Source organism: Panthera tigris, chromosome D1, assembly GCF_018350195.1.
Source record: "Panthera tigris isolate Pti1 chromosome D1, P.tigris_Pti1_mat1.1, whole genome shotgun sequence".
NCBI lineage: Eukaryota > Metazoa > Chordata > Mammalia > Carnivora > Felidae > Panthera > Panthera tigris.
In genome coordinates this window covers 21,859,951-21,882,094 of record NC_056669.1, presented here as the reverse complement: position 1 = coordinate 21,882,094, position 22,144 = coordinate 21,859,951, and the positions used below count along the sequence as shown (strand labels likewise).

General features: G+C 39.4%; 1 protein-coding gene and 1 long non-coding RNA gene across 9 annotated transcripts in view; one reads left to right on the top strand and one right to left on the bottom strand.

The window, feature by feature from the left end:
• The window catches only part of CCDC15 (coiled-coil domain containing 15), an 84,591-nt gene extending 70,740 nt beyond the window's left edge, over positions 1–13,851 (bottom strand). For all 7 annotated transcript variants that reach the window (XM_042957974.1, XM_042957968.1, XM_042957969.1 and 4 more), the window contains exons 1-5: positions 13,571–13,851; positions 13,041–13,227; positions 7,803–7,952; positions 7,197–7,388; positions 206–319 (exon numbers count right to left, since the gene is read on the bottom strand). In XM_042957974.1, coding sequence (XP_042813908.1) covers positions 206–319; positions 7,197–7,388; positions 7,803–7,952; positions 13,041–13,220 — 636 coding nt within the window. In that variant the 5' untranslated portion in view covers positions 13,221–13,227; positions 13,571–13,851. The remainder of the gene's footprint in view (positions 1–205; positions 320–7,196; positions 7,389–7,802; positions 7,953–13,040; positions 13,228–13,570) is intronic.
• A 116-nt stretch (positions 13,852–13,967) lies between these two features.
• LOC122231053 lies at positions 13,968–21,515 on the top strand. Of its 2 annotated transcripts, XR_006208166.1 has the most exons (4): positions 13,968–14,021; positions 16,357–16,560; positions 20,489–20,564; positions 21,474–21,515. It is a non-coding gene; the product is annotated as an uncharacterized LOC122231053 (long non-coding RNA). The 2 variants fall into 2 exon arrangements; XR_006208167.1 differs by lacking the exon at positions 16,357–16,560 and having other exon boundaries at positions 13,974–14,021.
• Positions 21,516–22,144: the final 629 nt, after the last annotated feature.

Sequence of the window (22,144 nt, the reverse complement as noted above, 5' to 3'; positions counted from 1 at the left end):
TCACAGACACTTCTGTCTTTAGATATTCTTTGAAAGCATATTTTTTTACAATAGCTATATATGGATACACCATAATTTTTTAACCATTCCCTACCATTGGATATTTCAGGTCATTTCCAATTATTTTTACAGTTCTAAATAATGTTGAGATGTAAATAAATATTTATGTGTACTTTTTACAACAATTTATTAGAAATTAATTTACCTCTTGGTGGGGAAAGGTTTTTCTTCTACCATCTGGAAACACTGACACATTTTTGTTGTTCACAGTCTTAAATGATGCCAGTCGGTGACGAGCCTGTTTCATGGTTTGACTAAGCTGCCAGGGAAAGGGAAAAAAGAGCAAACAAAAACAGGCTAAAGTTTTAATACCAAATTCACTAAGTGTTCCAACAGGAAAACAGGCCCCTATTATTAAAAAATGCCAGACCTAAGACAAGAGGATTACCTGCAAAGGAGACTGTGGTTTGCTGACAGTACTTTTACAACATGACTTTCATTATTCTAAAATACTGTTATTTCATAACTTGATTTAAGGGCTGTTATTCAAATCATTTTTCAACAACATATGCTTTGTATTAAGAATGTACACAAAATATCAGAACCTAAAAGTTTTAATTAATAATTTTAGAAATTATGAGCAAATACATTCTTTACCTCCTATCCATCTTCTCAATAAGGAGTTATTTCTTCGACTAGTCTTTGCATGCCTAATCACTTTCATCACTCCTTGCTAGAGGACTCCATTCCTAGTCCCTCTAAAATCCTTTTTTCCTGTTTACAAGAATCCCTTCTTCACCCCTAACATTTGAAACCTGTAGCTATTCAAAGTCTTTTCTCAAACCCCCCTTCTTCCAGGAAGTCTTTCTAAGTTAACTCAGAACACAAACTCCAACATCTCAACAGAACCCATTTGTTTCAAGTACTCTAAGTAACAGCTGATAATGAGTATTAATATTAAATACATTGACTTTGTGTTCATTCCCTACATCTACCAGGTCATTTCAGTAAGCACCTGTTTTGATCTCTTTTTCAGAAGAGCATAGCCTATTTTATTTTTCACAAATCTGCACAGAATGTTCCCTTAAAGAAAATACAGAAATGAACAAAGTACCATGTTTTAGGCTAAGCACTACATCATGTAGAAGAAAAGCATATCCCTATACTACAAAGTAAAATTAAGGCAAAGTCAGGACCAGTTCCAACCAATCCAGTAAAAGTTAATGATATCAATTCTCCCTGGAAAGTAAATCATGACTATGATTTACAGATATAAATAACAAACACTTTGGTTTTTACTAATGGTGAGCTAGGGATAAAAACACTCTCACTACCGGTGCAGTTTCCCTACAGCATATCACCTGTTTTGTCCTTGCTTCTAAAGGTCTACACCTCTCACCAGAGAAATCAGCTTGAAACATTACTCTTTATTTTACTAAGAGGGGACTTATTTTTTTAAGAAAAATTTTTTTAATGTTTATTTTTGAGAGAGAGAGACAGAGAGACAGAGAGCAAGCCAGGGAGGGGCAGAGAGAGAGGGAAACACAGAATCAGAAGCAGGCTCCAAGCTCTGAGCCGTCAGCACAGAGCCCGATGCGGGGCTCAAACTCACGAACCGTGAGATCATGACCTGAGCCTAAGTCGGTTGCTTAACCGACTGAGCCATCCAGGCACCCCTAAGAGGAGGACTTCTAAATTTGGTTAGCAGAATGGCTAAAGGGATCAAGATAGAGGTAATCATACTATAAAAAGAGATATATGTACAGTTAAAGTTATAAAAAATACAGAGCCACAAATGTGCCTGCTTTTACTCATTGCCAAGTATAGTAGATGTTATTGCCCTGCACAATGTGACCAAGGATTCAAAATAGCTGTTGTAACAGATTTAAAATAAGGATACATAATCTACATCTCCCAACAAGTCCAAACCTCTATTAGAGTCACAGATTGATTTTAGTCCCTTAAGCAGGATATTTCAACTGGTCCAGCAGTTGGAATATACGTTATAGTCTTTCCATTTCTCTGTCATTACCATAACCCTTCATCAAACCTCAACCCGAAAGCCCTTTCAAGGACCAGCTATGAGGACTGTAATAGGCTGACTAATGGACACTCAAAGACACCAGGTCCTGATCCCTGAAACCTATAAACGTTACTTTATAAGAAAAAAGGGGCTTTGCAGATATTATTAAATTAAGGATCTTAAGATGAGGAGATAATCCTGGACTATCCATATGGGCCCTAAATGCCATCCCAACTGTCCTTATGAGAGAGATGGCAGAGGAAGATGTGGCATACAGAAAAGAAGAAGGTGATGTAAAGACAGAAGCAGTGATTGGTACAATGTAACCACAAGGAAAGGAAAGCCAGCAGACACCAAAAACTAGAAGAGTCGAGGAACAAATTTTCTCCTAGAATCTGTGGAAGAGACCCTGCTGATACCTTCATTTTGGCTCACTGAAACTGATTTTGGACTTCTGGCCTCGAGAACTTCAAGAGAATTAATTTGTCATTTCAAGTCGCTAAGTTTGAGGTAATTTGTTAACAGCAGACAAAAACGAATACAAGGACCAAAGTCAATGTTCATAAGCATTAAACAAAAATATAGAAAATAGGGGAATTTTACAAATCAAATTATTAAATGGGCCTCCCAAGCTATAGGCTCACCAATAACCTAGATCTTGCATAAAAAGGCAGGCTGGGATAATGAAGATTCCTTATCTTACATGATGAACTAGGAAGTATGAGAAATCAGACACAGGAACTGAACCTAAAAGGTCCGAAGCTGGAGAAAAGAGGCTAAAGGAGCCATAAGTATGCCTAAGTTTCAGAGCTGTGATGATGAGAATACCAGTAGTAGAAAAATTAAGCAAATAAGAGAGAAGCATATGTGTAGAGACAGGGAACACTCCCACTTTGCCTGGAACTGTCCAGGTTTAGCACTGAAGGTCTCATGTCCTCAGACAATAAGGAAGGTGGGTCACCCTATGAGAACAACTGAATCAATCAAGTTATTGATTAAATACTAGTTGTGAAAATCAAAGAACCTATGCTGTTGTGATCACTGGAGCTACCTCAGAGCCAGAAAAACTCCTCTGACTCCTTAAGGGAGTTTCTGATTCTGCCATTATCATCCCATGCATGTTCTTGAAATAAATGAAGTCTTGCAGCCAAAGAGCCTAACTCAAACAATAGTTTTCCAATGATAGATTAAGAAAACTTATCAGGTTATTTCACATTGCTTAAATCTTTCTTAATTACCAAAATTAATTGGTATTTCCAGGGTTGAAAAAGCTGGAAAGCCTGCATTACAAAGAGAGAATAAAAATAAAAAACAAGATAATAAAAGATTCAGTGAGAAATAAAAAGCTGAGATATCCCATGCTAGAAAATAGTGGTAAACTTAATAGTGTATTTAAAAAAAATTATTACATGGTGAGAATGAAACAATGATCAGCTGTTCATTGATTCCCAACCAAAATGAAGTTATCAAGGGACACAATAGAAACTCAATCCCTAGAGATAAATATCAGTCTGAACAAAAGCAGGGGGCTAGGCTAGTTCTATTTTATGGGAACACTTGAAATTTCTTCCAGTTTTATGATTATAGTGGCTAACTTTAGGTACCCAATCTTATCTATTTCAGAACAAGTAGGTAATACCAAGTATTATAAGTGAAGGCTGGGGTGGGGGTACAGAATAAGAGAGGTCCCAGCAAAATCACATGTTGGGGTACAGGGCCACATCCAGTTTTGAAGGCCATATTTGAAAAGAGCATATTTGAAAAACTAAATAGCATCCAGAAGAAATCAACCAAGATTATAATGACTGAAAGCATTAGGAATGTAAGAATCAAAAGAGAAAAATGGGGGGCGCCTGGGAGGCTCAGTTGGTTAAGCATCTGACTCTTGATTTTGGCTCAGGTCACAATCTCACAGTCATGAGATCAAGCCCTGTGTTGGGCTCCACGCTGGTCATTGAGCCTGCTTAAGATTCTCTCTCTCCCTCTCCTTCTCCCCTTCCCCCATGTGCACACACATGTGCGCGCGCGCACTCTCTCTCTTCCCCCAAAAAAGAAAAAAAGAGACAGAAATGATAGCTATAATCAAATATAACCAAATACCTGAAGTGTCTTAGAGATGACCATGGTATTTTATTTTCTATTACTTGAGAGTGCAAAACTAGGCCCAATGGGTAAAAATTATAGGAACATTTTGACTTAGTATATTGATAAAATACTTGTAATAATTTCAAGACTTCTAAAAATGAATAGCCTAAAAAGTGGTCAGTTGCTCAACAGTGGCAGTGTTCTAGCAGAAACTAGAGACAATATAAAAAGAATTCTTTAGAGAAAGAAAGGTTAGACTAGATAATGTCTTCTCTTTTCTAACATTTAATTAAAAATGTAAATAAATTCAGGGGCACTTGGGTGGCTCAGTTGGTTGAGCATCCGACCCTTGATTTCAGCTCAGGTCATGATCTCACAGTTCATGAGTTTGAGCCCCACAAACTCTGTGCTGATAGCACAGAGCCTGCTTGGTATTCTCTGTATCCCTCTTTCTCTCTCTGCCTCTCTCTCAACAACAACAACAAAAAAGATCAACTTTTTAAAAAAGATTTTAAAAAATGTAAATAAATTCAAACATATTGGAAATGTCAAACATATAGTAGACAGAAGCTATAATGAATCCCACATACACACCCAAACAGTTTTAACATTATCAATTCCTGGCCCATCTTATTTTATCTATAATGCCTTACTTCACTTCACCCTTATATTACTTTGAAGTATACCCCAGATATCAAATCATTTCATCCTTAAGTATTTCAATATGTCAGATGAACTTTTAAAACCCTCCAGCTCCAGGATTCTATGGTTCTATCACTCCGTGGCACACGAAAACTGAAAAGTCCACCAATATTCAGAAAGTGAATTATATTCACCATTTACTCAACCACTTCTAGATAAATCAAGGGAGTTAGTGCTTGAACAATGCCTCACTGTCTAGTTCTTAGTGACATCTAGTGGATAAAAACTGCAACAGAGGAGTGACTGGGTGGCTCAATGTCAAATTCTTGGTTCCTCTCAGATCATGATCTCATGTCTTGAGTTCAAGCTCTGCGTTGGGCTCTCTGCTGAGCCTGCTTGGAATTCTCTCTTTCTCTCTGCCTCTCCCATGCATTCGCACATTCTCATTCTCTCTCTCTCACTCTCTCAAAAATAACTTTTAAAAAATTTTAAAAAGGGGTGCCTGGGTGGCTCGGTTGGTTGAGTGTTTGACTTTGGCTCAGGTCATGATCTCACGGTCCGTGAGTTCAAGCCCCGCGTCGGGCTCTGTGCTGACAGCTCACAGCCTGGAGCCTGTTTCAAATTCTGTGTCTCCCTCTCTCTCTGCCCCTCCCCTGTTCATGCTCTGTCTCTCTCTGTCTCAAAAATAAATAGACGTTAAAAAAATTTAAAAAAAATTTTAAAAAAACTGCAACAGAAACAGTAAGATTAAAAAGCATCTAATGTCAAGATGCTATTTGGGCAAAAGTTTATAGGCTTAAAGTAGTTTAGGTCACTGAACATTCTTTAGTAGTTCATCTTTTAAGAAAAAAACGGTATAAATTTTTTTTTAGTTTTGTAACATTTCAGGCTTTTCATAACCTGATTTCGTCCTATGTAACCTCAATTTTCTGTCATCCTCCTCTATAAACTATCAGTCAGAAAGGTTCCATCACTTATTCCCAAATATACCAAGCTCATTATACATTCTACACTCTTAACTGTTCCTCCTATCTCAAAATTCTCTTCAATTCACCAATTCAATTCACCTTACCAATTGAAAATATACAACTCAATTCCACCTCTTCCAGGAAATATTTCCTTGGAATTGAAAAATTTTTGAAATTCCCTAGTGCAACTTTATCACCAAATATAGCAAATATCTCTATATTATTATCTAATAGATTGGGGTCTACCAGCTTTACATCTCTACTTGGAAATGTAAACCCCCATAAAGGGTCCCATTTCACATTTCATTCGTTCAATGTTTAAGAAACACAGTATATTCAAATATCTGTGAACTGATGTGTTCTACTTATATACTATACAGATGAAGTAAAATCCTCACTACGGTGGGATTATAGCCACAAGCACCACGAAGGCAACAACCGTGTCTGTTTTCATCAATGTTCTATCCCTTATACTTTATGAAGTGCCTAATTCAATAAATATTTGCTCAACAGATTGTTCATAACCTTAAAAAAGGAAACAAAAATGATTTTTAAAATGACTACTACAAACCAAGCAATGGCAAGAAAAAGTCATAGTTTGGGCAAAGAAAAAAAATTTTTTAAGTATTTCAATATAATATATGCTTATAAAGCTTTCCCTAATTATGCTAACAACTATACAATCCCTTCATACTTATGACCAAGCACGTCAGCAGTTACGAAATTTTTATTTTTGCATAATCATCATTTTCTACACTTTTGCTCTCCTCTCACTATCCCTAGAAATACATTTTAAATAAGATGAAGTATAATTCCTACAGCAGAGTTGAAGAATATGGTATCGAGTGGACAAAAGGCTCAGGTACACTAAGGAGAGTTGAGTGCACGGTCTCAAGTGATTTCAGCGGATGAACCTACTCATGGTGATTAATTTTTAAATAACAGATAATCAATTACTTAGGATATGTTACTTTTTTTTTTAATTCTATGTCAAGAGTTTACTATGTTATTACTTGACCTATAGATCTATTTATTGTGATTATCAGACTAAAGGACAGAAATGAGGAAAAAGACAAAAATAATGAATGAAGTGCCCCGTATATGTACTGTACCTTTTTGCAATAGACGTTAGGAATCAGTTCTGTCCAGATACCATAAACAATAACTTACCCATAACACAATTCCAGTACAATTGGGAAAAAAATCTATGTTCTTTAACTTAAAGCTGTTTCTCATAAGTTTTTAACTCTAGAGTTTGGCAGCTTCCTTTAGATGATTCTAAATTGTCTTACCAAAAATAAATAAATTTAGAATATGTATAAAAAATAAACATCATTCCACTATTCCCCACTTTACAAAAGTAAAAAAAAGAAGGTAATTAAAAGTGAAGTTGAGTAGGATACCTCCTAATCTCTACTTCATATTATAGATATGGCATGTATCTAAAGAAAATCAGGCATAAAATGGTATGTACTTACAGCCTGGGCTTGTTGTTGGAGTAATTCATTCTGATTCTCTCTATCTTCTAGTCCATCCCCCAGCACCTGGGAAGGAGGTAACCTAGCACTTCCAATTGCAGCATTCAAGTTCTTTGGAAAAACACTTGTTCTTTTAGGAGTTAAATGTGCTGGATCTGAGGACTGCATGGCTATAGAGCCTTCTTTTTCTGCCTACACAAAGGAAGAAAGAGTGAGATTCTTCTAGTGAGATTCTACTCCGGGCCAGTACAATCAAATAATGCCTATAAGTGGCCCAAAAGACTTTAAATCAGGGTAAAGGATAGAAAGAGGAAAGCTTTAGCAAGCAATGAAACTAATATTTACCAGGCATCCCTAACGTGCTAATAATTTACCTATCAAATTCTCCTAACAACACTGTGAGACAAATATCATAGCCTCATTTTATAGATAAAGAAACTACAGTCCAGAGAAGTAATAGGCCCAAGGTGACATAGCTAGCAAGCAGCAAAGCCAAAATTCAAACCCAAATCCAAAATTCTGACATTGTTTTTGATTATTTGGTGAAAACAAAAAAATGAGTCAGAACAACATAAGAATAAAATATGGTTTCTCTTTTGAACTTACTGCTTCATAAGATCTCTGAAGCTGATGCTTTTTTCGCAACCTGATTTGTTGATTTACTCGGCGTTTGACTTGTCTCTGAAAATGCTTCAGAGCTTCTTGTTTTTTTCTTAGTTGTTCCTTTAGTTCTTCTTCAATCATATATGCTGAAGTCTTGAAAGATGAAAGAAAATAAACTTAAATGTCAGCAGTTTTGCCTGTTAGGACTGTTTTAAGCACAAAGCTGTCAAGGTACAATCCCAACAAAATAATTCAGTTCTATAATCCAAAATTCCCAGTATAGTAAGGAAATCACAGGAGTTCAGAAGCTGATAATCTAGACATAGCTACTGAGTACCAAGAACTCAAACCAAATCAAAAACTAAAAATTGGAATTTTTGTACTCAAATCAAATCTTAATTTTTCATTGAATTGACAACTAAAGTTGCCTTCATTAATTCTTAATGAACCAATTCAAACCTATCTTGTTACACATTTTCTAAAATGAATAAAACAGTCCAGATACACCAAATTGCTCACCGCTCACCAAACATGTCCTATTATAAAATGCCTTCACACTCAGATTTATGCTCCATTTTTAACCTTCCTGTCATCTCCATCTAGTAAAGTAAAGGTGGTACTCATTCTTTAAGACCATCTAATAACCAACCACCTTCCATAATTGGTTCTTCCTCTGAGCTTCCTATGCTATAGTACCTCTCATTCTTATTAACATTGAGTGTAATACTTCTCAACTCCCCCATTAGATTAGGTACACTGTGAGGGCAGGAAATGTATTTATCCTCTTTTGTTTCTCCTACAGTATATGACACAGAGCCTTGAATATAAAGGCACTCAATATTTGTGTAATGCTCAATTCTAAAACACATTCTAAACGATCTAGAACATTTTATCCCATTTGAGTCCCTAATCAGTATTCACTTCCTCTGAATGCTTTGAATAACAACCACAGGCATAATTAAAAGCAGTTACTTTTTTTTTTAGAGAGAGAGAGAGAGAGAGAGCACAAGCAGGAAAAGGGAGGAGAGGGAGAGAGAGAATCTTAAGCAGGCTCAATGCTCAGCACAGAACCCAACTCGGGGCTTGAACCCACAACCCTGGGATCATGACTTGAACTGAAACCAAGAGTCAAACGCTCAACCAATGAGCCACCCAGGTGCCCCAAGCAGTTATTATTATTAAAGATCTATTACAAGACAAGCACTTTAACCACATTATATCACTAAATCCCTAAAACTACCTCCAATAGAAGGTATTCTTATTCTTTATATTAAAGATGAGGAAATTGGGGCTCAGAAAGATTCATCTTTAGCCCAAGATCCTACAGCTGGCAAGCAGCAGAGCTACAAGTCTCTCTGACTCCAATACTTATGCCCTATACTGTTACTGCTTGTCTCTTGACTATGTCTCTCTTTCATAAGGGATCTTCAAATAAATAAAATCATACTCCTATCCAGCCCTTCTTCTAACACAGTGATTCCAAATTCTAATTCAGAAAAGTGCCTCAAATATTTCATAAGGCAATCATTAACTCTCAAAATGAAAAGAATTTAAATTCCAATAAAAATTACATTTTCCAAGAAGTCTATCCCATATTCTACACAAGTATATACCATAGGAATAGAGTGTACAAAACAAATATCAAAGAACAATTGGGTAAAATAATTCCAAAGGAGAGATATATGTAGTAAAGACTGAACAACTGACCAAAATTAACTCAGGCTCCAGAAAATTAAAGCCATCCTGCCTCTTTTATGTCCATTGTCTGTCTGCCCCCTTTTACCCCCATGCTGAGATTATTGAACATCTTATTAGTGTATGACTGATTCCAAATTGTGAATCTCAACTGTAAACCAAAGGTAAGAGTATACCATATTTTAGAAATATATTTTGCTCAGCAAACACCATTTTTATAAGGCAATCAGAACCCAAGAACATTGTCTCAGATTCTGGGACATTAAGAGATTCCCAGAGTCAAATAAATTTGAGAAATACTGGCTTAAGCAAAAATAGATATTGTTTCAATTGTACAACTAATTCCTCATAGACATAGACTTTTTGTACCCTAAGGACTATCCAAGGGGACAATATAGAAAGAAGTGTTTCTCGCAACAAACAAAGAACATTTTTGGATAATTCACGTATGATGAAACTTATGTTTAGTATTCACAGTAGTCTCCAAAGATGATCTCCCCTTCTCCCCACAGTGAATCAAGCCTCCCAGTATCAATGCTCTTGTGTAATAATCTCCCATACTGATTGTAGTCTGGCTCTGTATATATCCAACAGAATGAGGCAGAAGCATTGGCTCCATGACTTCTCAAGCAAGGTCTTAAAGCAACTTCCACCTACAGCTCTTGGAGTGCTTGCCCTAGGGGAAACGAGCCACCATATAAGAGTTCTACCCTGAGACCACCATGCTGAAAGGAAGCCCAAACTAGCCAGGTAGAGAAACCATGCGGAAAGAGAAAGCAACCAAGCAAGCCCGCAGCCATTCTAGTCATCCTAGCCCAGTGCCAGACATGTGAGTGAGAAAGCCACCCTGGACATCACAGCCCAGTAGATGGCCAGATGAAGAGGAAACAAGAAATCCAACCAATAGCCAGAATCCAGTAGAGTTGTCCCAGACATCTCCAGCTATTTCAGCTGTCTCAACCGAGAGGCTTCAGACACCGTGTTGTAGACGAGCCATCCTCACTGTGCCCTGTTCTAAATCCTGACACACGGTATAATTTGCTTTATGCCACTAACATCTAGGGCAGTTTGCTATACAACAACAGATAATCAGATAAATTATAAAATAATGCGACAGCCATATATGCTGATAGAATACCAGTGTCCTTTGATGCTAATTTAATTAGTGGAAGGGGAGGTCTGAAGCTATGGTATTCTTAGGAATCTCAATGGTTCCTTGAAACTTTGAAACAAAAATGATTAAGAGTTTCCCTTTAAAATAAGCATGTATTAGGTCTACCACACTTTAAAAGTAACTATTCAGCATTTATTCTGAGCTGACAGAAGCTGCATCTGTCAATAAGAGTGGATGCCCCAGACTATACACACTAAATTGGTAGAGTTCTAGGAAATGCTTGATCAAATTGCCGTTGACTGGTACTGATCAAAATTTTTTAAGTGAGGGAAAGGAGACATATATTTTCCAAGACTAATATTTTGAGTTAAAGTTTGGGAACATGAGACTAAATTCTTTTTAACATAGAAAAAGAAAATTCTGGTGGTTTTTAGGCATTTTGATGCTACATTACAAAGATGCCAGGGCGCCTGGGTGGCTCAGGCGGTCAAGTGTCCGACTTCAGCTCAGGTCATGATCTCACGGTTCGTGGGTTCCAGCCCCGAGTCAGGCTCTGTGCTGACAGGTCAGAGCCTGGAGCCTGCCTCGGATTCTGTGTCTCCCTACTCTCTGTTCCTCCCCTGCTCTCACTCTGTCTCTCTCACTCTCTTAAAAATAAATAAAGATTAAAAAGAAACAAAGATGCCATAATTTGAGCAATGAAAACGAGGTGTCAATAACTTAAATACCAAAATACCTTTGTACCAAACCTTCTTAACTCTTCTGGGGTGTTTCTTACACTTATCCCTTTTCATTCCTACTTCAACCACCCTTTTTTAAAGCTTTCCCTTTCTATTCCTTATCATGAAACAAGTCCTGATGCCATACTTCATGGCTAAATTGTTACAATTATATCCTAATTCGTCCCCCAGAAGCCAATCTATATCTCACCTCAAAAAATTTTTGAAGCAATTAACCTAGTCAAAACATTGTTTTACCATATTTGTCTGTAAATATTACACAATGCATGAAGTCAATCCCTTATCCAAGATTTCCCTACAGCTGTGGTTCCCAACAGCTCCTATTTTCCACAATCCCACTACACATCCTCTCCAATCAATCTAATCTACCCTTAGAATCCTGAATATACCTCCCTCACTTCCTACTCTCCCCATTCTCCTTAATTGGAGAACCTTCCTCCTTCTTTGATTACCTAATTTCTTCATTAAGCTTGCCTGTATCACATCAACCCAAAGTCCTACCTTTCTTCCTTAAGTATCATAGCACTTAATCATATACTACTTAGACACTTCAAATCCTTTCTGGAAATAGGCAGAAGAGGAATAAATGAATATATATGAACATACATATAAAAAAATAAAATGAATATATGAAATTGCTTTGTTATTTAAGATTTACTTTAAACATGTCTCATTTCTTCTCTGAGATCAAGGACCACTCATATTTTTCGTCTCATGTTCAGCATTTTGTCTATATGTGCAGAATACCCTCACACAATTTGTGCATTCCATAAATACTTACCAAGTGCTTATATTTATCAGGCACTAAGACAAAGTTGGGGATGGTAAAAAATGAGATTTTTTTTTTCCCTTGTGCTCTGGAAGCTCACACTCCATCAGGAAAAGTAGACATGCATGCAACTTACTATAAATATAATGTGGTAAGTGCCACAATAAAATTCCAACAAATAGCTAAGGGGCACAGTTTGGTGAAAGACTATCAAAAACCTTCTTACAAAATTGTCCTCCTGCGCTAATTAGTACATATGAGAGTTATTATGGAAACAGGCGCACATGTAAACTTTGCAAAAGTTTCCCTTCACCTGAAATGCGCTTCCCTACGATCTATACTTACAGCATTTTCATTTCTTAAGGACTAACATAGGCTATATTTCCACACTCATTCATTCCACAAATATGTCCTTAAGACTTACTACATGACAGGACAGGAATGAACAAAATATAAAGGTCCACGTCTTCCTGGAGTTTATAGTTAAAACTTCCTCAGGATCTCAGTCAGAATTAATCTCTTCTTTCCTTATTCTCTTACTGTATCTGAATCTTACAGAATCTCTATCACACACTTACCATAACTCTAAACAATCAATTCATGTTAAATTAAGTGCGGCAACTGTCATCCCTACTAGCTGCAGGGTGTCCAGAAGATACAGACAGTGCGTATGTCTTGTGCACAACAAGCAATCAAGAGTTTGTGAAATACAGTTTTGGCAAATACATGTTTGTTCTACAATCCTAAGGCAAGAACATAACTATTTATAAAAGGACATCCCCCAGACAGTTCATCTTTATCTAAGCACCAGGGATTAGAGGCTAATATGAAGAAGAAAAAACAAAAAACAAAAAAACAGAAACAAACAAACGAACAAAAACAGGGGACGAACCCCACCACATCTGCATCAAACTGACACTCACATATGCTGGGACTTCCGAACTATCTGGCAAGGCAGGTTCCACCCAGGCCCCAACTGGCACTATAGCCTGGTTCCTTTCGGCCAGCACTGCCAACACGTCCTTGCTCTTCAGGGGGTTTAAAGCCAGGGGCAACCTTGCGGCATTTCGAGGCTTCTTGAGGGGGGCCATCCTTCCTGGCATGTGACCCCTGGATAGGAGAAAGGAGAAGCTTAAAATCTTCAAGCGACTGCGTTAAAAGCTCAATCTCCTAATCCATCAGCCACAGGCTCCTAGAAAGGAGAGAAACCTGGGAGGAGGCAGTAAGTAGCCTGACAGACAGTCGAAGAACAAGAATTCTGGAGAAGGAAATGGGAACAAATGAAAAGCGTTAAGTTTTAAAGACTGCCTTGTGCAAGGAATGGGGATGGGAGGGGAGAGAAAAGGGATCTACTGAGGGAACGAAGACTGTGCCCACTGGTGGCACCGCGAGGAAAGGGAGGAACGACCGTAGCAGCCAGAGAGGAAGGGGGCTGGTAGGGTCGGGTGGGAACCTGGGTCTGAGGCTGAGTCCAAATAACTGCTATCCGGTTATGGAGGGAAGCGATGAATGCCGGGGAGTCCCGAGCCAGATAAAAGCCTGTTTCTTAGGCCTCGGGGGTCCCACTCCTGCTGAGATAGCACCGACCAAGCACCGGTGCACAGGTCGCCACACATTCAAACTACTCGGGATTCCTAGGTAACCGCCTCCAGCAAACCGCCACTTTCGGGAGGGCCGCCGGGCCCCGCCCAGTCCGGCCCCGCCCTTCGGTGGCCATGTATCGGCCCCTTCCGGTCTTTCATTCCCTCCCCGGGGATGGGAAAGCGTAAGGGGCGGGACTTCGAGCTCCGCGGCAACGTCACTTCCGCTTCATGTCTCATTCAGGGGGCGGGGTTTGTGAAGGCGCGAGGAGCGGGGCGGGGACGAGTGGTTTCGCGGAGCTGCTGAGTGATGCGACAGTTAAGGTGTGTAAGGCCCCTGGTGCAGAGATGGAGACCAGCACAAAACCTGCGGGAAAAGGTTACGTTGAACTGAAGAGCGCTGACTCAGAGGGCCAGGGGTCCCAATAGAGGGAAGCAGGGGAAAAGAATGGAAAAAACTGGGTCTGACAGAGCTTTCCAACAGGAACAAACTAAACTAACAGTAAATCATACCCATCCTGTGTACACATCATTACGTTTATAAGGCTATTTAATACATACATATTCTTATATTTGAACAGCGCAGCTTCGTCACCCTCTCTGCTCCAAGCTCTACTATAATTCTGGGGCACTTCATTACGTGAAGTACCCATTCATTCGTTCATTTAACATATCATTGAAAGCTTTTTGTATATCAGTACTGTTCTGGGCACTGGAAATATATAGCAGTGAAGAAAACAAATATCCCTTGTTCGTGGAATTTGTAATATGATGAGAAGTAACCGAATAAACACATGAGTAAGTAAATGTGCCTGAGGCTGATGAATACTGGAGAGGAAGAGCAGAGAAAGAAGGTGAACAGTGTACTGGAGGGGAAGTGAAATTTTAGATAGTATGCCTTCACTGAGGTACTTTTGAGCAAAGGCTCCAATGCAAACCTCCATGAGATAATGGAACAAGCTACTGTGATCTTCAAAGGAGAGTTAAGTGTTCCAGGTAGAGGGAACAGCAAGTACAATCACTCCAAAGTGGGTATCTGGCTGTGAAACAGCAAGGAGGCTAGCGTGACTGGTACAGAGTGAGATGGGGAGAGTGTTGATATAGCAAGTCAAAAGTTAGGGGGTGGGCAATTATATAAAGCATTGTAAGCCATGGAAAGGCATTGAGATGGGGAACCACTGGAGGGTTTGAGCAAAGGAATGCCATAATGTGACTCAATTGTTTTTTCTTTAAATCACTGTGGGCACCATATTGAGAATAGACTGAGTGTGGCAGAAGTATAAGCAGTAGGCCAATTAAGAGGCTATTCCAGTAATCCCAATAGGAGATTATGATGTCTTGGATCAGGGAAGTAGTGGTAAAGATGGTGAGAAGTAGTTGGATTCTGAATATACTTGGGAGGCAGAACTTTCAGGACCTGTTGAAAGTTGGGATATGGAGCGTGTGTGTGAGAGAGAGAGAAGAGTCAAGAAAAATTCTAGTGATTTCATCCTGAGCAATTGACAGGATGGAGTTGCCATTTTACTCAGCTGGGGAAAATGGTGGAAGGAGTAGGTTTGGGAGAAAGATCAGGAGTTCAGTTTAAGTTGTGTTTAGTTGACATCTAAGATATGATAGAAGTATGGTAGAAGTATGATAGAAGTTATCTGCAGTTCATAGGAGAGTTCTGGACTAGAAATATAAACTTGGGAGTTGTTAGCTTATAAATTTAAAGCCAGGAGATGAAATGAAATCATCAAGGGAGTGAATTATAGACAGATAAGAAAAGAGATCTAAGGACTGAGCCGTGGAGTATCCTAACAATAAAGAGGCTAAGAAGGGGAGAGGAATGCAGAAAGAGGGAAGGATCAGCTAGTAAGCTAAGGAAGAAAACCAAGAATGTGTGATAGCTTGAAATCCAAGTGGAGGAAATGTTTTATTGAAGAGAACAGACCATCATGTTAAATCCTGCTGATAGCTCAAATTGGATAACTAAGAATTGACTATTGGGTTTAACAATGTGGTCATTGATAACTTTTAAAAGAGCAGTGTTTTTGGAGTAGTTGGAGAGTATAAGCCTGATGGAGTAGACTTAAAAGAGAAGGGAAGGAGGATTTGGAGACAGCAATTTTAGACAACCTTTTCAATGGGTTTTGTTGTAAAGGGACATAGAGAAATGGGTAGCTGAAAGGAAAGATAGAATCACAAGATGATTCTTTAAAATCACAGCACACATTTTTTTGTTGTTGGGAATTATCCAGTAGATAGGAGAAAGCTGACAATGCAGGAGAGAGATGGGAAATGTTTGCATCTGAGTCCTTAAGTGGGCAAGAGGGAATGGCCTTAGATAGCAGGAGGAAAAGTTCACTATAACAATAGCAGGGAAAGCAGACTATATACTGGTAATTGGGTAAGATAGTGGTGGGAGTTGGGGAAGTTCTCTTCTAACTGTTCCATTTTCTCTGTAAAATAGTATTGTAGTCAGCCTACAAGATAGCCTCTGATGTTCTCCACCTCCTGGTGTTCACACCCTCTGTAGTCCCCTTTTACACTGTACCAGGGTTGGTCTGGTGACCAATGGAATATGGCAGAAGTAATGATATATCACATCAGAGATTAGGATGTAAAGATGCTGTATTATGTCTCTCTCTTTCTCTCACTTGTTCCCACTCTCTCTCAGATCACTTGCTCTGAGGCCATTTATGTCACAAGCAGCTCTATAAAAAGGCCCACATGGCAAAGTACTTCTGCCAGCAGCCCTGTGAATGATTGTGAAAGTGGATCCTTCAGCCCCAATCAAATATTCAGAGACTATTGTCTTGGCCAACAACTTGACAGCAATCTCATAAAAGACCTCGAGCCAGACTATGCACCCAGAAACTGTGTGAGATAATGTTTGTTGTTTTAATATGCTAAATTTGGATTAGAAAGTGATAACTAACACAGATAGGAAGCAAGTTCATCGATTAATAGTATAGAGGAAGAAATGTTGGAGGTCTGAAGAAGGAAAATAAAGTACAAAATAGTTGTCCAGAAAAGTAAAATCAGAGACCTGTACAATTGCTAGATGGCTGTGAGGACCCGTGTGAGATTCATGATTATGAATTTAAAGTGAGACCAGTCAGCATTGTTGATTGTTTTTCTTCAATTGAATGGTTACAGGCAACAGTAGTAGAAAAATTAATTTTAACCAGGGTTGAGGTTTTACCAAAGTATTACTATCAGGCAAGAAATGAAGATTAGGGAGTTGAAGAGAGTTGAAGATTAGTGCAAGGAAGTAATTAAATGACTGACCATGGAACTTAAAATAGGTAATGTGGAACAGGAGGACAAGTGGGATGTAAGGGGCACTGTAAAGTTAGTAGGATCAAGAGATTAAAGGCTCCAGTGGAGATCTAAGGTTTGTTAAAGCAGGATACTGGAAAGAATGCACCGAAAAGGTAAGAGGGGGGATGCTTGAAACTGAGAGTATGGAGACACTGCAGATTGGTCCTGTCAAAGTCTATGGTGGAACCAAGAGGAAGATTAAAAAACAAGATCACTGGGGAAGAAGTCATAGAACTTCTAGTTGCTTCTAGTCAAGCACTGGTTGAAATGTTCCCAAGGTTATCAAAATCACCAAAATATATGACAAGGATAGTGTTGGTGAGAAACAGGAACAACAGTCTTCAGGGAATTTTGAGAAAAGACCCGGAGGTTAGTAGACAAGAATAACTTGGAAAGCAGTGAGTGGTATGGCCTAACAACATTAGATTCAAAGTGAGGGGCGAAGCTAAGGAAAAGGAGGCAGAATGGTTTATAAATAACCAAGTAGCAAGAAGGTAACCTGTTCCACCTCCACCCAGATGGGCAAGGAACAGAAAAAAAGCCACCCCTTGGGGCACCTGGGTGGTTCAGTCAATAGGGCATGCAACTCTTGATCTTGGGGTTGTAGGTTCAATTCTCACGCTGGGTGTAGAGATCACTTAAAAATAAAATCTTAGGGGCACCTGGGTGGCTCTGTCAGTTAAGCATCTGACTGTTGGTTTCAGCTCAGGTCACGATTTCACGGTTTCATGTATTTGGCCATACTTGGGATTCTCTCTCCCTCTCTGCCCTTCCCACACTTGTGCTGTCTCTCCCAAAATAAATAAATAAACTTAAAAAAAAAAATTTTAAAGAAAACAGCCATTTCCCTGAGAGGGCCAGAGCGAGATTGATGTGTATTCCTACACACACACACACACACACACACACACACAGCCTTCAACACTGGGGAGAGTGTGATTAGGTAGCTCCTTGCTCTCTCTAACTCTCTCTCTACCTCAAGGTCTATGCATCCCGCCAGCAGTTGTGCCAGTGGTTTCATATGAATCTGTACTCTTGTGATGTCCACGGAGCTCACATCTTGAGCTCTGCTCCCATTTTCTGACCTTTTTACGTGGTTTATCTTCTCAATGGCTGGAGTTCATTTCTCAGCAAAGGGATCTGTTTGCTCGGGAACATCTGTTTTCTTCAGAAACTTAAAAGAATGAGTGTTTCTGGCACCAGAGTCTTGAGGTCCTATACCCCAGAACTCACCAGAGCTGAATTATCTCTGATGTATATGGCTGGGGGATCCCTGGCCATCTCTGCACAAAACCCTGAGTCACTGGGTCCTTGGCAACAGTCCACTCCACACAGAACCAATTGTTTGATGAGCAGTAAGAGGCAATTTGCTGTTTGTTTGCCACTGTGCTATTTGTGCCTGACTGACCCACACCGGTAACAAATCAGAAAACTTGATCACCAGTTAGTCCAAAGAGCCTACCTCAAAGAGATGGGAAACCTGCCTATTCCACTCTCATGGGGTCTGGATGGGATCTGGATGGGATCTAGGTGTTGGGAACTCAACCCCAGGCAGCTGAATCATGCCCACTTTCACTCTCTTGCCCAAACTTGAGTTGGATTTCCCCAGAACTAACCAATGTTCTGGGCTATTTCCTGAAAGTAGACCATAGGACTGTCCTTCTTTGATCTTCCTCCTCCTTAGCCACCTCTCCAAATAACCTTCCTAACTGGTATATAATCTGTGAGGGTCCTTCTGCTTGCCTACACAGACCAGGTTTTTGTAGCAACAATTCATTGTAAATGGCACCAGTAGCAGATCACTCAGTTGTCTCAATAGCATCTGCCATACTGATCTTTGCAAAAGATTCTCTAATTTTATCATGGATACAGAAGTCTTTTCTCCTTTCTCTTGATGAGTGATTTAAAAAAATTAACATAGCAGTCTCAGCGTCTCTCCACGGTATCAAATACTCTTCTAGGATGGACACAGGGATGCACTTCCCAGATCCCGCTTCAAGGAAGGACTTGCTGGCTCAGCTTTGGGGAATGTTGTCATTTTTCCAGCTGTCAGCTCCTTCAGGGACTGCTTTGGCTCCAGATTGTTGCCCTGCCTTCCCGTTGAGAAACAGCCATATCCAGTGACTGACCGATATGGGGATATAAAGGCCCAGAGGTTTCTGCCTAAGTTGGAACAACTCTGATGGGTCATCATTTCAGCTCCAGAGCTCCCTGTGGGGTCAGCTGAGGCTGCCTGGCCCGCGTCACGGCTTGACTTCTCCCTTGCCCACTCCTAGTCCATCCTCCTTTCCACAGGTGTCCATCTCAAGCACACTCCCTGATAAACATCCTGGACAGGAAATTCTGTCACAGAGTCTACTTCCTGGAGAACCCAACTCTGACACCCTCTGAGGGTTGTTAGGCCTCAGACACCAAAGCCCTGGCAGCTCTCAGACCATCTAAGTCCTAGTGCTAAAACCCATAGACTTCTGATCATTATTCTTTTCTTTTTCATCAAAGACACCTGCGATATTTCAAGGATAGGGTCTAACCACAGTTAAAGTCCTTCTTCCTATTCCCTGTTGACACGTTCTAGCCTCTGGATTAAGCTAACTCTCAAGACTTTCTCTAGATAGCCTCTAGACTTTGTAAATATGTGAGCTAATGAAGCTCTTTATTGTTAATGCCAATTTGCATTAGGTCTTATACTGTTGGTAACATAAAGAGCCCTGAGATACGCAAAATAGAGGGAGTCAGTTGGTCAAGAGAGGAGAACAGAGCAGATAAGCAGAAAGATTTAGAGTTACCTACAAAAATTGATTCCAGAAACTGCCCCAGTGTTTGAGCTCTCCTATTCCAGATCCATGCAATATGCCTCTCCTCTGATGGCAACTTCACGGGGATATCTGTTCTGTGTAGCCAGAGAAGTTTCACTAAGGACACTGCTTTAACATAAAGCAGATTTGGCCAAAATGAGTTTAATCTATCTATAAATTTTTATCTGTATTATCCACCATACTTTTGACTGTTTTAGAAAATGTACTCCTAAAATATAAAGGTTGCAATCATTAAACATACTTTAAAAATATGTCGCAGGTTCTTAAAGTATGTCAAAAGAAGAATTTTAAATATGTTTTCTAGAATAAGTAGCAAAGGACTCAAGGTAACTATTTGGAGAAAAACCAAGCCATTGATTTTTGTGTGTTGTTTTGATTGTTAATAATTCACTATTAATAGTCACATTTTCTGCATCCCAAACTTCTAGGGACAGCACATTAGCAGTCTAGAGAACAGAGCTTTGGATACAAACTTGGATTTATATTCTAGCTCGGCAATTGACTGTCTGTGGTCAAATCACATAATCTGAGTCTTTGTTTCTTCATTTGTAAAATGGGAGCAATCAGGATTTTTCTGTGAGAATTCAGTAATATATATGAAATACATGATATGTAATAGGTTTTCAATAAATGCTTATTTTTTTATTTTTTTTATTTTATTTTTTTTAGGAATCAAGATAGAAGTCATCTCTTCTACCTTTAGAAGATTTTGATTTGTCTGCACAAGCCTCCCTTCTATTTTGAAGTAGGTAATAGACTGCCCCACCTCTGACTGTGAGGTTAGGCACATGGCCAAGCTGGGGTGGTATTCTATTCTGGTTATAATGATTGATCCAGAGCTGTGCATGTGACACAGGCTAAACCAACCACAGTCCTTCACCAAGATTTTTTTAAAACTAGCTTCATCTAAAATATCTCTGGATGACAAGAAGCACGGTCCCATATGTTAACCACTAGCTACATGTGGCTATTTAATTTTAAACTATTTAAAATTAGATAAAATGTATAATTCATATAATTATAAAATTTATAATTCATACAATTCAGTCCCACTAGCCACAATGTAAAGTACTGAATAGCCATGTGTGACTGTTAGCTACTATACTTCATAATGCAGATACAGAACATTTCCATCATCACAGAAAGTTATGTTGGACAGCATTGATAATCTATAGAATCTAGCAACCATCAAAAACTATAAGAAGGTTTGAGAAAATGAAGCTGATACCAAGAGCTAAGCAAGGGATGAGTAATAACCAAAATGGCTTTTAAGTATCTTAATTCCAATTATTCCAGCTCCCTACAAGATTTTGTTACACAGTACAAGAAATTTTTCCCTTTTTGCCTCAAATAGTTCACATTGAACTATCACAGCCAAAAAGTCTTGACAAATCAAGACAGCAAACCAGATGCAGAATCCTGGAGGGCTAACTTGGGCAAAGAACTCTGAATAAGACAAAGCTGAACCCTACAAGTACCGCAACAAGGGGTGAAAACTTTGGCCTGTCTTCAAGGTCACCTTCCCTATAAGGGGTCCTCTTTTAAGAAAATTTGTTTCTCCCCCCGTTTCGTGTAACATAATCCATCTTAGTGGCCTTGGACTCACTATTGGGGACCCAATCATTCTCTTGCTGATTAGGCTTTGTTTTTTTAGGTCCTGTTGTCTGCCTTTGTTATGCCCAGAATTCGTGATCCCCAAATACCGCCAGGGAGCTGAGTCCGATGTAAAAGCAAAAGAGCCTTTATTCGAGCTAGCTCGAGCTCAATCCCCTACCTGCACCGACACAGTGGTGAGAAACCGGGGAGAGAGAGCGAGTTTCAAAAGGACAAAGGTTTTATTGGGGCCTAGGGGCAGTTGGTGAGGTAATGGCTATGGCCTCAGCCGATTGGCTGGGGAAGGGTCCTGGGGAAGGGTCCGAGTCCTGTTAGGCAGGTGAGGGGGGGGTTACTCAAGGGGAGGAGGTGTGGTCAAGGTGAAGGACACAGAACAAGATGGAGTCGGCCGGCGTAGGCCCGCCCTTTCACCTTATCCTTCTTTGTTTCACATCTTGTGTCAGAGCCTTCTTTTATTCTACTGACTTTTTACATCGGTGGGCAACCTCTTCCCGGAGTATAGTGTATATAAACACTAGACCAAGAAGCACAGGCTGAGTCTGGACCTTGCCAACTTACAAAACATGTGACTTTGAACAGGCCTCCTTGATCTTCATGATGATCTTTAGGGAAAAAAAAATACCTGCCACAAAGGGTTGATATTAGATTAAATAAAATAATAATTTAAAAGGCAATTTGCAAGAGGCAATGCAAATGTATTAGCAATTATAC